The sequence below is a fragment of the Vespula vulgaris genome, chromosome 6 (genome assembly GCF_905475345.1).
Source record: "Vespula vulgaris chromosome 6, iyVesVulg1.1, whole genome shotgun sequence".
NCBI lineage: Eukaryota > Metazoa > Arthropoda > Insecta > Hymenoptera > Vespidae > Vespula > Vespula vulgaris.
This window is the reverse complement of record NC_066591.1, coordinates 2973682-2988105: the sequence shown is the minus strand read 5'-3', so window position 1 is coordinate 2988105 and position 14424 is coordinate 2973682. Positions and strand designations below refer to the sequence as shown.

The window sequence follows — 14424 nt, the reverse complement described above, 5'->3', positions numbered from 1 at the left end:
AAAAAACTTGTTGTCAAGTGTCTCTTGAAATAAAAAAATATAAAAAATTAGAAAAAATCTATTTTATTAAGAAACGATTGAATTTTGGAGCGATTCTTGAATTGATAGTTGACCATTCGAGTGTTTAGCTTCTCTCGGACATAACATGTGAGAAAATTCGCTAAACGTCGGTTTAAAATATATGAGAGTGGGGGTAGCGGCACGTTCCACCGATGAAAAACGAGCGACAAGACGAATGATCCGACGTTCTCGCGCTTTTGCCATAAGGTGATGCGTCGAAACAAATGGTTTTCGTTGGATGTATATTTATTAGAATCGTCTACTCCCATCAGCTCGACCCCCTTTTGATCGTCTTCTTTCAAGTTTGAAGGAAGAACAGAAAGAAAGGAATCAAAAGGAAAATGAGATCTCCTGGAAGATCTTTACGAATGTCCTTCCCGTGACAGTTTCTCGAATGTAAATGAAACGAATGTGTTTCGAAATGAGACTGATGACCTGCAATCTCATAGCTCGATCATTATAACAGACATATGACCATTTGTCCTTCTTTTAATATAAATATAAAAAAAAATCTACATGGACTTTAATTTCAATTCAGATTTTAATTTTAATTTTCAATTCGATTAAATAATTGATTGGATTAATTAATAAAACAAGTATTACAATTTAACTTGAGAATACAATTTTTAAAGCAATCGAACGATTAAACCTATAAATATTGTAATGGCTTTAACACAAACGAAACTATATCAAAATAATTTCGTACGTTAAAGTTTTTCTTTTAATACGCATTTTAAAAAATATAAAAGAACATTGTATTGTCGTAGAAAATTTTTCCACAGAAAAGATCTCGTTTGTTTCCGTGTATTTTTACGATACACCAATGATTGGTCAATTTCACGGGTAAAAAATTCGCCACTAAAACAAAGGGATTTTAAATTCGGGGAAACATCGATCGTAACGAATCGCAATCGAGAAACGACTTTACCATTTCTCGCCCATTTGTTCCAAACGTTTATTATGTACGGTTTCTCCCTCTTTCCTTTCTCTCTCTCCCTCTCTCTTTCTCTTTCAACTACTTCCTTCGCGAATTTTCGGCGATATATAATCCCACCCTCGACAATGCAGCTAAGCGTTAATTATTTGAGTTATATGGTCGACGATGCGGATCGAGGCTCGAAGGTCCATCGTTGAAAGAATCGCCGGCAGAGAACGGACGTCGATAATAGAGCACTTTGGGTCAAGTACTTTAATCTCGAACTCGGAGCGACGAGCGAAAAAGAGAGAAAGAGAGAGAGGGAGTGAGAGTGAGAGAGGAGGAAAAGGGTAAAGAGATGACTGTACATACCATGTACATGTACATATACATACATACATACATATATATATATATATATATATATATATGAATATATACGTGTAAGTGTATATATGTGTGAAAGTGAGAGAGAGAAAATGGCGGGAGATTTTCAAAGGAGAGTTGAAACCTCTCCCCTCCCCATTAGTGCTAATGAAAGGCACGTGCAGTAACTGACCTTTTTCCCTCCTACTCTCATCACTGTACAGAAGTTGTCGAATGTCTAATGGACGCGTGGAGCTTAATTAACGCCCTTTCGCGTGAACACATACACGTGAAAAAAAGGCAGACAACTTGACGGTTTTTCCGTCCTCCATACTATTTCGCTTATTATTATGTTGGTCATTTGTAGATTTATCTCTTGGCTTTGACCAATGTCGTTCGTACTCTTTCTTTTCTTTTGCTTTTCTCTCTTGCAAGAGTTGAAACAAGTATAGTAAAAGCACCAGCAATGCTCTCCAAAGAGAAACCGGACACACAAAGAACATCATTGCAATTATGCGAGATTCTAACGTATTTTCCTCGAATGGAACTTGCTATTCTTCTTGTTTCAGTTCTTCTTGCTTTATAATTATATTATATTATCCCTCTGAAATTACACATTTCTTATCGTATAAATTATTGTCATGGATTGAATGATGTTTGCACTAAAGGAATTACGAATTAGATTGGAATGGAAAAGTTGCAAAGTAAAGTTTGATCGTGAACTCGTTAAAAATTTGTCGAGAATTGTCGTGTCCTTGTCACGATTTTAGATATTCCTAATAGTTAGAGAAGCTCGATTGAAAAGCAATCAGGAAACTCGTGATGCTATGAAAATCGAACGCGAGTGCCGGCCGTTGTTTCTAAAATCGAATGGCGACACGAGAAAGTGCCAGCTGCCAATTCGGATTTACGACCAGGATTATAATGCAACGCGTGGCGTTTTAGTGTCACTAAAATTGCACATGAACGCTTCCAGGATTCTACATGTCTTTGAAAATTGCTCGAATAGAGGTGGCACGCGTCTCGTGAGGAGTAATTAAAATGAGTGAGCGCTCCTAATATATTAGGAGATAGACTAAGAGATAAAGAGAGAGAGAGAGAGGGAAAGCAAATGAGGATATATATATATATATATATATATATATATATATCTTTTGACCTTAATTCTTATCCTCCATTTGATGATCGATCGACCACCTAAATCGAATATATCGTTAAAAATTAAATGGCCTAATTATTGTTGGCTCAGACATTGTCAACAATTCGATAGACACAACTCAAACGATCTCTACGTCCGTATCTATCGAGTTTGGTGGTTGGTTAAACTAGAAAGCGTCTAGTTACTGCATTCTCCTTCTCCGCTTCCTCCAACTTCTCCTCCTCCTCCTTTGTCATAGACCGTAGGTCGAGAGGATTCCAAGGTGATAGGGTAAACTCGGCCGGAGGCAAGACATATACTTCGTCGAAGACGTTCAGTTTCTTATCCAGTGAACCTAGTGTACTGCAACAAAATCGAATCACCAAAGGATAAGTCATTTTCTTCGTCGACGAGACGAAGAGGAATCGATCGTTCGAGCGAAAATCTTCTCAGTAACGATCGATTCAAAGTTCAATGGATGAAAGGAGCAATGTAACTTAATGAAGCGTTTAAGACACACTTTTCTATATATTAACCGCAAAAATATTTTTGTACGTTCTCGTTAATATTCATATCTCCACGGAAAAGCCACGAGTTTTATCTCCGTCTCTAAATTGAAATATCTCTTCGTAAGCCGCTCGTTTTCAGTGAACTTCATTTGGAGAGAAATGCAAATACGATGTAATCGTTAAAAAAACGTAGTTTTCTCCAAAAGAAAGGGGGAATGAACGAAAATATAAAACAAAATGAAAAAAAGGAAAAAGAACGGAGAAGAAAAATGAAAGGGAAAAAAAGATCAAACAAATCAATCAATTAATATTCTTGTTCCGTGTCGAGCACTCGTAACATGGAGTACTTTATTCGCACAATTTTTCACGTACGCACCGCGAATGACGCTTCAATCATCGTTACATTTCGCTTTAGTCGTCCATCCCATTCGCAATACTCTACAAAACGAGAAGTACCGTTGGAAATTTTGTAAAATCCTCTCTTCAATTTCTACGTCATATTACGTAGTTTTATTCTATCTTGGGATATTACTGTATTCCATTTGACTTAGCTAGCATGTATCGCAATACCTTCTATATATTTCAAAGATATTAGGTATCTTGAGTTGCCGTAGAGCAGGAAGAAAACGAGGGATTGACCTCGATGGAACCGAGAACGTAAGAAGGCCTTTACTTGTTTGCCATGTTACTTCGTTCACGGATCCGGAAGATTCTCATATCGGTGACTTTTTGACATACGTAAGAAATTGAAGAGAAACTCTTGGCACCTATGTCGTCTTACATACTATCGACTTACTTACATTCGCTTCGTATATACTTCCTCTACCGATTGTGCATTCTTAAAATCGGGTCATTGATTATTGCTTATTCAGGTTTGTACGAGGAATCATTCGATGGGAAATCACTTCGTTACTTTTCGGAGTTATATTTTTTATCTCGTTCAAAATTAAATATTTTATTATATATATATGCATGTATATGTATATTTAGTTTATAATAACGTTAATTCAAAAAAGGCTGATAAATGTTAAAAATTATCAATATCGTTCGTTTTATGATAACATCGATTCCTATAGAAACGTGTATTTTTCTTTATTATCTTCAATTTCCATCGTCACGCGGGCTTCGCGTTATGAATAAACATTTATGATGCGGCTGTCAATAAATCGTATCTGACAATTTTCATTGATCATTCATTTGACAGGATTTTCGGACGACTCGTTTATAATAAGAATACAGCAACCTCTGAACGAAATCAGAAACTAACTTCCGAAAAGTGATCGATCTCTCGTGAGACAAGCTCAACCTTTATAAATCAACCAGCGCACTATAATATGACACTTTGTAGCTTCGTAAACGTTCAAGAGTAAAAAAAAAAAAAAATGAAAAAAGAGAAGATGGACGATGAAAGAAGTCGTCCTCTAAAACATGGACACCTAACAAGCGAGATATTTTAATACAAGAATAGGAAGTAACTTTCCCTTTTCTTTCTTAAGAAATTGTATAATTTTTTAATAGCGACCTTGCAACGTTAGGCTTTCTTAAAAAGACTTTTTACGAGTCGAGAGGAAGATGAGTGAAAGGAAGAAAAAGAGAAAAAAGAGAGAAAAAGAGAGAAAGAGGGAGAGAGAAAGAGAGAAACAGACAGAAACGCTTTTCCACGCTTGTTTTTCTCCACTCGAGCTGGTTCCCATATTTGAGAAGTCCACTTAACTTTTTCCACCCTTTGAACTCATCCGACATTTGCCGAAAATGAACGAAATAAATCCTCTTCTAACTTCGAATATTACATAGACAGTTAATAATTAATAGATATATATATATATATATATATATATATATATATATATATGCTCAATTTAGTAGTTAATCGAAAAGAACTTTGTCTCTCTTTATCTCTCCCTCTCTTTCTCTCTTTCTCTACCGTTTTTCGTTTCGACGTTTTACACTCACGTTTTCTGTGTCCTTTTCAATTCGCAACCTGCCTCTTTTACTCCCACCTACTAAGTCGAGTATCTCTCTCGGCTCTTCACGAACAATCTCGAGCGTTCCAAGAGTTCGACTTTTTTCAACCCCCGTACCGCTCTCAGACGGATATTGCTCCGCGTTGACTCGGAAGAGGCTGCACCTGCTCTCATCGAAGGAATATACCCTCTTTGTGTGCTCTCTCTCTCTCTCTCTTTCTCTCTTTCTCTCTTTCTCTTTCTCACGTTAATGACTTACGTTAATCTCTATCGATTGAATCTAAATGATCATGATAATCACTTTTAAGCTCCTTTCGTATTTTCACTTAAATGTAATACATTTTGTTTCTTTGGCTAGTTCTATTTACAAACAAACGGACTTTTATTCGTATGTGTATATTATATATATATATATGTGTGTGTATGTGTGTGTATGTGTTTATGTGTGTAGATGTATTCAATTTGTTTGGCTTATAGAATCACAAACTTAAAATTAATATTTAACGAAACGAAATTCGGATTTCCATTCGTAAACAAAATATATATATATATGTGTGTGTATAATACACGTATATGTATGTATATTACAGAATATTTTTGTGAAGAAGAAAGCCTACGCGTACATTCCCACGCAAGACATATGTCTATGGCTTATGTGAAAATCTTACTGAAATTGTGCTCTCGGAGAAATTAGATCGAGGCTTTACTCGTGTACTGAGACAGTAGATGGTTCTGTTATCCCTTATTGTTCGGAACATTACGAGTGGAAGAGGAAGATATATATATATATATATATATATATATATATATATATATATATGTATGTATATATAGAGGAAGAGAAAGGATAAACGAACGTGTAAGAGAGAACTATAATACATTGTAATCTTACAAGAAGTAACTATTTCATTCAAAGAAAATCGGCTATAATTGAAAACTTTTTTTCGTCCGGATTATAATAAATAAATTCTGAATTTTATAAAGAAATTAATCAATTAACAAAAATGTGATATAAATACTAAAATAGTTATTTCAATATTACACATTATTTTATTTCGCATGTGAAAAACAGTTGTTATATTGTATAATTAGCCGAAATAATCGTGTATCATTTCGGCTAATTTCAGAAGAAATTTCTGCTATACTGCCACCATTAAGAATACCTCGATTGAGACATCACCGTGTAACCGATTGGGATCCTTATTTCGAAAATGCGGAAGGACAAGGAATCAATGGATCACAAAATGTGGCATTGCATTTGGGAGCTACTGCTTTATTAGATTGTCGCGTTGCTATGCTTGCCGGAAGAAAAGTGAGTACTTAAAAGTTACTTTCTTATAATTAATGAATAAACAATTAAAGGTAGAAAGAAGAAAAAAAGAAGAAAAGAAAAATGTTCAGTATATTTTTAATTACATCTTACTTTAATTTTTATTTTCTTTCACTTAAAACTTTAATTAAAAAAAAAATCATTATTGATTTTTAAATTATCATTATTGCTATTATAATGAGAAGAGAAGGATATCGTAGAAATCTATAGCGGAAGTAGGAACTATAAAATATCAAATTTATAGGATATTATAGGTCAGTTTAATAGAGGAGTAAAGTTTTAGGAAAGTTCCATCGGATATTCCATGTCTAACTCAGGTCCGTATGTAAAACGATATTATATTTCAATCGCAGGTCATGTGGGTACGTCGAAACGACGACTGGGGTTCTCTTCTAACTCTAGGCAACATGACTCACATTTCCGACACGAGGTACAGCGTCAGTTTCCAGTATCCAAATAACTGGAGACTAGCGATCGCCGGTGTACGAAGAGAAGACCGTGGCTTGTACATCTGTCAAGTGAATACACATCCACCGAGAATGCTAGTCACGAACGTCACCGTTCTTGGTAATACCATAACTTTGATTGTACTGACGATACTTTGACTTATCTGTCTTTATTTAATTACGAGAAAACTCGATGTCAAAGAGACACCAACGACAATGGCATATATATATATATATATATATATATATATATATATTGTCGCAAAAAATTGTTCAAGATACGAGTTAACTCATTCAAACGTAAATTCCATGACTTATTTTAAATAATATTAATCAAATAAAATTTTTCAGAAAGAAACGTCGAGAAATTGTGACAGCCTCCAACGAGAGATCCGTTTCTTTGAGATCCATTAAAAATATAAGTCGTTACGTTTTCTAACGTAATAAATTACATCTTAGATATAAAGAATATCTTTGCTTTTACATTCCTCCGACTCTATTCTGTTAGAATAGAGATCGATGGATGCGATCGAGGACGAACACATATCGCTTTTCGACCGTGAACATTGTTCGGAGTTGACTTTACAATTGGCCGTATTTATTCAAGAATTTGCCATTCACTTCCGATTCTTGCTCGTAGCACATGAGATACGCTATTATTCTCCTTCTTTTACGATATCGAACTCTCGAGACGTTTTAACAAATCGATTTTCAAATCCGAAAGGAAGCTAAGTACTTACGTAGATAATACGAACGATATATAAGGAAACCTCTTTCTTGAAATTTCGTTCGTTCGTTCCTTCATTCGTTCGTTCGTTCGTTCGTTCTTTCATTCTATCGTCGAATTAGAAACAGAAGAATCATTTAATTTCACAGTCATTATACCCACTTCCGATGGTGATAAATCTTAATGATGCAATTAGGAGACGGAAATAGATTCTTAAAAGACAAAAGAAGTAGCATAACGATGAGAGAAAGGTATTATTCTCTTCTCACCAATGAAACGGGAATAGATTTTCACTAGGATCGTTCCTCGCAAATCTTGATTTATTTATTCAAACCAATCGGTACTCGGATTTGAAATCACTTCGGAGTCGGTTAAGTTGATGGCATATGCATGTACCTGTCGTACTTTCTTCAGATGGGATGTTTAAATCGAAAAAATATATATATATATATATATCGGACGATGCCTTTCTAAACCTTTTTTTCATCCACGTGGCACTTAAACTCACAGACACTTCATAAATATTCATTTTCTTCTCTTTTCTTCTCTTTTCTCTTTTTCTATTTTTCTCTCTTCTTTTTCTCCTACATAAATTATCATTAAAAATTTTTCTATGTTTTAATCGAAACTCTCACGTTCAATCTCTTTTTAAATTACGAAAAACAATATCGCGCGAGGATAGAACGATGAACGTCGTTATATCGGATCCTTTTGTAGCGAATAATAATATCTCCTTGTCCTCGTCAATCCTTTTCGAGCCACGTGTTGGCATTACTGTTCTATTATCCGTACTACGATATGTGTATATATATATATATATATATATATATATATATATATATATATATATACACATAGGAGAAATAGGTAAAGCGTATTCTCTGTCCCTTCTTCTTTTTCTTTATCTTTCGAACGAACGAAGCTCAAATAAAAGCTTTCTTTTGAAAAATCTCCATTCAACCATATTAGAATCTGGATATATCTCGACTCTTCGATCCGATCTGAGAATCATCGAAGATACTTGGAACGCGTCGCATTCCGTACTACAAGTTCGTAAATACGAGTTTAGACATTCCAATAGAAAAAAAAGGTCGAGCGGAAACGATAACTTTTCCTTTGATTTATCTCCAAAAAGTTTTCTCGTTCGTTGGTCATCGGTCTGAACACTTTGCTAGACATTACACTCAACTCCCTCGTTCTTCTTTTCACTTTTTTGCATCGTCAAGTAGAATGGGAGAAACTTACTTGCGTTTAATCCGTTTAAGTGACAAGAAACTTTTTCTTTTACTTTTCCAAACGAAAAAGAACTTTAAATTCACTCGAATCCCTGTTTAGTATTTTATAGCATTCTTTCTCTCGTTTCTTTTTCTTCGATCGTCATTCAAAGTATACAGACAGAGAGAAATAGCTGATTACTTACATAATCGAACAAATCAGGACTTCCTTTAAATTATAAAAACGGTCCTTTTAATCGTACTTAAGAATCAACAGAACCGATAAATTGATACGATGTTAAAAAAAAAAAAAGCGATGTTAAATAAATCTCTTTTGTATTGCCTCTCTCATCGTAGTTGTATAGAATTTTCTACGAACGACTTTTTAATACGTTGCGAAAAAAAAAGGGAAAAAGAAGAAAGGTGGAGGATTTATAAAGCTTTATAGAACGTTTCTGATAAAATAGGAAGGAAATTTTGAAGAAAGACGTTAGAGGAAGAAAAGAGGATACCATCGAATATACTCGTGTACACGCATACATATATAAAGGTACATAAAGTCGATCGATCACTCATTTTTCATCGATTTGGAGTCGTAAGCGAAAGAAGCTGGAGGAAAAGAGGAGCCATGAGATCGTTTGTCGCGAAAAGACCTTGAAGATTCGTCGAAGAAAATCTCTTTAGCCTCTCGCATACACAATATCAATCATTCTTTCTTCGACTCGACATTGGCGAAACTCTGAGTTCAATTAAGACACAATACTGCCGATCTTTTGATCGTATTACTTTCGTTCGATCGATATCAAGCAAAATATTTGCAACATCAAAATAAATTGATCTTATCATGCATGTACATATTCTACGTATTATGTATTATCTAAAACGTTTCTTTCTAATTTATAAATCGATACATCAAGTCGATGATCCATCTTTAAATTAAAAATTATAATCTAGAGAGAATAAATATCTTTTTATATCGACAAAATATCGATATCTTTTTTCGTTTTTCTCTTTTACTTTTCCTTTCTTTTTATCGATAACCTGTTCTACTTTATTATAGAAACTATTACTCGTATGAAGTTAGAATTATTAAATTAATTATTAATATCATAATTAATGATTAATTAGTTTCTAATAAAATCGTTCTATCATTAATGGAAACTATTAAATTGTTATCGATCGTTCGTAGACCACTCGAAAATTTATTTTTATGCCATATGAAATTATAAATTCTATGTAAATATATACCTGTGGAATAATTTGAAGAATGTTACATGGATACATACCAAGAATAACTTAAAATATTCTATCGATATTTTTCAGCCCCGGATATAAAGATTGTCGATGAGGCCAGACACGAGTTACGTGATCGTTATTATAAAACTGGAAGTGGTATTGAACTTTTGTGTGTCGTAAGGCCGTCTTGCCCGGACTCGAAAGTACCGCATCCCGTATGGAGGAAAAGTGGAGAGAGTTTGTCAGATCGTGTTGACGTTTATCACATTAACGGGTGAATATAATTAATCGTATAAATAGTAAAACATTATTCTCTATCGATTACGTTAAAAATATATTGTCTTCGTGATATCATAACAATTTTTCAAATATTGATCACTTTCACGTCGTCAGGTTTTCCGACGTGCGAGTACGAATGCGTATGACATTATTCCTATCGAAAATTGCACGTCAAATTGAATTTGTCTGTGAATTGAAATAAAAAAAAAGAAGTTTCAACAGGAGATATTCAAAGTTCACTTAAAATATTAAGTCTATCTCGTATTACATATGAATTGATCAACCTCGTGGATTTTTCCTGACACAGACACACATACACGAATTCGTAGTAATATCGTTTAAAATGATCGAGAATAGCCGTACAATCATCTCGATTACTTCGACAAGGGAATATCGTTTGCGTTCGTGACGATATATAGCTATGTCTTTATGCGAGAGAAATATTCGGAGCAATGGATTTTCCAGGTCGAACGAGGAAGTGATAACGAAGCTTCATATCGAACGAGCGAAAAAGACTGACAGTGGAGAGTATGCCTGTTCCGTTGGGCAGTTCAGCACGACCGTTGTTCACATTCACGTTCTTAATGGTAAATTTGATTAAATTTTCTCTTTTTTATCCTTTTTCCTAAGTTTTTTCTTTTCTTTCCTCCTTTTCTTATTTTGTTAACTTTTTATCTAATAATGAATACTAATCAAATATTTTAATTAATTTTTACGTTAATTAATTTTTATTCATACGTCCCGACGTGCAGAGAAATAGAGAAGAGATTACTTCAGAAGAAGCATGGCATACGGATATTTGCATCGCAAAACTTTATAGTTCGTAGAAGTCGTTAAACATACTAAGAGATATTCTTGCGAACTAATACCACAGTAAAGATTTCACGTTAGAGACGAAGTCGAACCGAAGCGACTGCAACTTATTTAGTCGGGAGCCGCGTTCTAATGGACCTCGTAAAAGAATCGAATAAGAGAGAAGGAGAGAGAATGCTTCGAGAATTACACGGGAACTCGTACGTCCAATCTATATCTCTTTTGTTCAAGAACTTATGTCAAAAAAATAAATAACAAATATGTTATTTCTGTTTTTATTATTTTTATAACCATCTTCTACTCAATAATTATTTTTCGATCGGAGGTATTGAGATTAGATCTGTTTTCATCTTTTATTATTTTTTTAATAATAGAGAGAAAAAGACAAATATCAAAGAGTCGATGGACAAATGGCTCCCATGTTAATTTTTGTTTCTATTGTTTGCTAAACAATGCTCTTTGTCTGAAACACCATTCTGTGATATTTTAAATTCATGCTTATCCTGCTAGTCTCTTCGAGATTAACAATTGTATATTGAATATAAAATAAACTCATACAATTTAATTTAATTCCAGGTGAGAAACAAGCGGCCGTTCATCACGATCAATGGAACGCAGCATGCACTGATTATTCCGATGGAAACGGCGAATTTTTCGTCTTAATTACTATCTTTCTAATACTACATAATTTGGCAATGAATTCCTTGTAAATCGTGTCTCTACGTTTATACGACGTTACACACGAGAACGCACGTACTCGCATTCATTCGCGTAAAAGAGCTACGACTTAAAACGCTACAGTTCATTTTCGCGCAATTTTCTCTCCTTTCACATTTCTAAATACTTCGTCGTGATATTAGAAAATGAAGTACCGTATCGTACCATGGTCATGTAAGCGAGCTACGAAGATTTTTCTCGATCAAGCTAGTGAATAAAAGAACGTTATTATAAGCGTAAAAATTAAAAAAAGGTAATCTTTATTATATATATATATATATATATATATATATATATACATCTTTTTCTTTATATAGAGAGTAATTCAGTGATCATTAAAAAAAAATTATTCATATAATATATAAGCAAATCATTGAATGTATCTGCAATCTTATATCAAATATTCCTGTTAAGAATAGTTATTCATTCGGAGAAAGTAAACTTATTTACATCACTTTCACTTTCACTGGCTTGATTGAAAATATCGAATATCTTGAATAATTTAAATCGATGAAATTATTTTTGTTTTAGAACAATGATAACCGTACTTTAAGATTATTGTTTCGATATATGAAAAATTAAATATAAGTGAGTGTATATGAGTGTTGAGGAAGTACTTGGATGCAGCTACTTTCACCATATCGTTAGATTCGTTCAAAAGTAAAAGCGATCTTGAAAAATCAATACGTACTTCGAGTGAAAAATGACAGTATTATTTCAAGTTTTCATGAAGAGTGTTTGATTGATATTATAAATATATACGTATATATGTATATGTAAGAAACTTGTATATAAGATAAAACGTTCATTGTATCGTAAGAGAACGTTCGAAATTGCGACCGAACGAACGTTTTCAAATTATATGTATGTATGTAAAATGTAAATGTAAAAATATGAAAGTTATGGAAAAATATTTCATAATAAGTTTCGCTCTTAAGAAGTTACCGATATCTTAAAAAATATTATTGGTTGAATAAACTGTTTTTAAGTGCACTCGAGATCTCGTAAAATAAAGAGCTACGAATAATAATGACATCATGAAGTTTCATTTTTACATTTTGTTTCTATAATCCCAAAGTTCGTTAAAATCAGAAAAAAAACAAAGTTCACTAAATTACACTTGTAATAGAATAGTACTAATTTCAATCTAAATTGGTTAAGTGCTATTAAGATCGAAAGATGTTTTTAAAATATTGAAAACAGTAAACGATGTTAGCGGCTGTTGATAATATTACCGATTGTTAATGATATATCGATTGTTGATAACGTTGGTAAAGTTGAAATTTTTCCATATGATAACTGCTAGATTTATGTCGGTAACAACGTATCCTATAATAAATTGTAAAACGTTATGCCTTCTTACCGATAGAAGATAATGCTTTTAAAATATCAAGAACTTAAAGATATTTTAATTATAACTTATCTTACTTATCTGTACAGGACAATATCTACAGAGAGAAAAAGAAAAAGAAAGAGAGACATAGGTAACAATATAATTTAACTATTATCATATAACAGTATTTTATCTACAGAGATAAGATTCTTTGTCGATCGAGAAATGAATTCGAATGAATTCAAAGAGGAAATTGATTGGTATGAATACATCAGTTATATTTAACATAACATGAATGATCTTTCATATTTTGAAATCACTTTCGAAGACATCGAATGAGATTAAATTTTACATTAAAATGAAAGTCATTTCGTAGTCACACTTGAATATTTAACAAAAATTATCTTATCTTATACTAAAATTACCAAATTCTAAATAGTATTATAATTAAAAATGTCTTTAGGAAAGAAATTTCACGTTACCCAAGGGTCCGGCATGTATAGTAGACATTCTCTAACTTTCATTTTGCTAAATACTAATGACCGTAAATTCAGATAGTACCTCAACACAGGTTAAACCCTTTTCGTGAAACTAAGTTAGAGAAGTTCTACGGAAGTTCGACATCGCGTGTATAACCGTCTTGCGTGAAAGCTTGCGCAAGGTTTTCGTGCGGTATTATGTCAAACTTATCAAGAATGTATGGTACATCACTCTTAACAATGCGAGTACTTGGTCAATATAGTTGCCTCTCTTTTCTACTTACATATGCGATCTCAGCAAATAAACGATACAATAAAATCATTTGATTTAGGTAGTTTTAATTTAAAAGATTACTATATAATCTATTTTGTATCAGTAGAAAGCTATCCAATAATCAGCAATGTTTCTAAAGTTCCAGTTTCCATCTAATTAGTACGATTATAGGAGTTATTTGCGGATTAAACGAAAAGTAGAAAACTTTCGAACGAAACAATAGTAGTTCTATCGTTAGTATTTTAAATAATCTAATATCAATCTAAAGTTTAATTAAACCGAGATTAATAATTACTTGTGTAAACAGAGTTTCCTACGATGTTGCTATGTAATGAGGTATTATTAGAGTAGACGCGTGGGTATCCTACATGTATTAGAACTTTGCATAGACTAACGCATTCGACTCTCGTAATCTCCGTTTAATTTTCATATAATTTATAGAAGGACTAAGTTTTACTGATTGTACTTAGGGAAATTATATTTTCAACGATATTTATGATCAAAATATGTATATAATAAAAAAATTTCTTTAGACATATTTAGTTCGTTAACAACTTGAATATTTATATTTTCAGAGAGAAACAAAAATATGTTTAAAATAAAGTTGTAATTAAAAAAAACAT

General features: G+C 33.0%; 1 protein-coding gene across 1 annotated transcript in view; it reads left to right on the top strand.

The window, feature by feature from the left end:
- LOC127064483 (zwei Ig domain protein zig-8-like) overlaps positions 1 to 12748 on the top strand; it is a 43962-nt gene extending 31214 nt beyond the window's left edge. Inside the window, exons 3-7 of the mRNA XM_050995595.1 lie at positions 6081 to 6265; positions 6637 to 6850; positions 9994 to 10180; positions 10651 to 10772; positions 11575 to 12748. Of these exons, the coding sequence (XP_050851552.1) occupies positions 6081 to 6265; positions 6637 to 6850; positions 9994 to 10180; positions 10651 to 10772; positions 11575 to 11708 (842 nt within the window). The 3' untranslated portion in view covers positions 11709 to 12748. The remainder of the gene's footprint in view (positions 1 to 6080; positions 6266 to 6636; positions 6851 to 9993; positions 10181 to 10650; positions 10773 to 11574) is intronic.
- The last annotated feature ends 1676 nt before the right edge of the window (positions 12749 to 14424 follow it).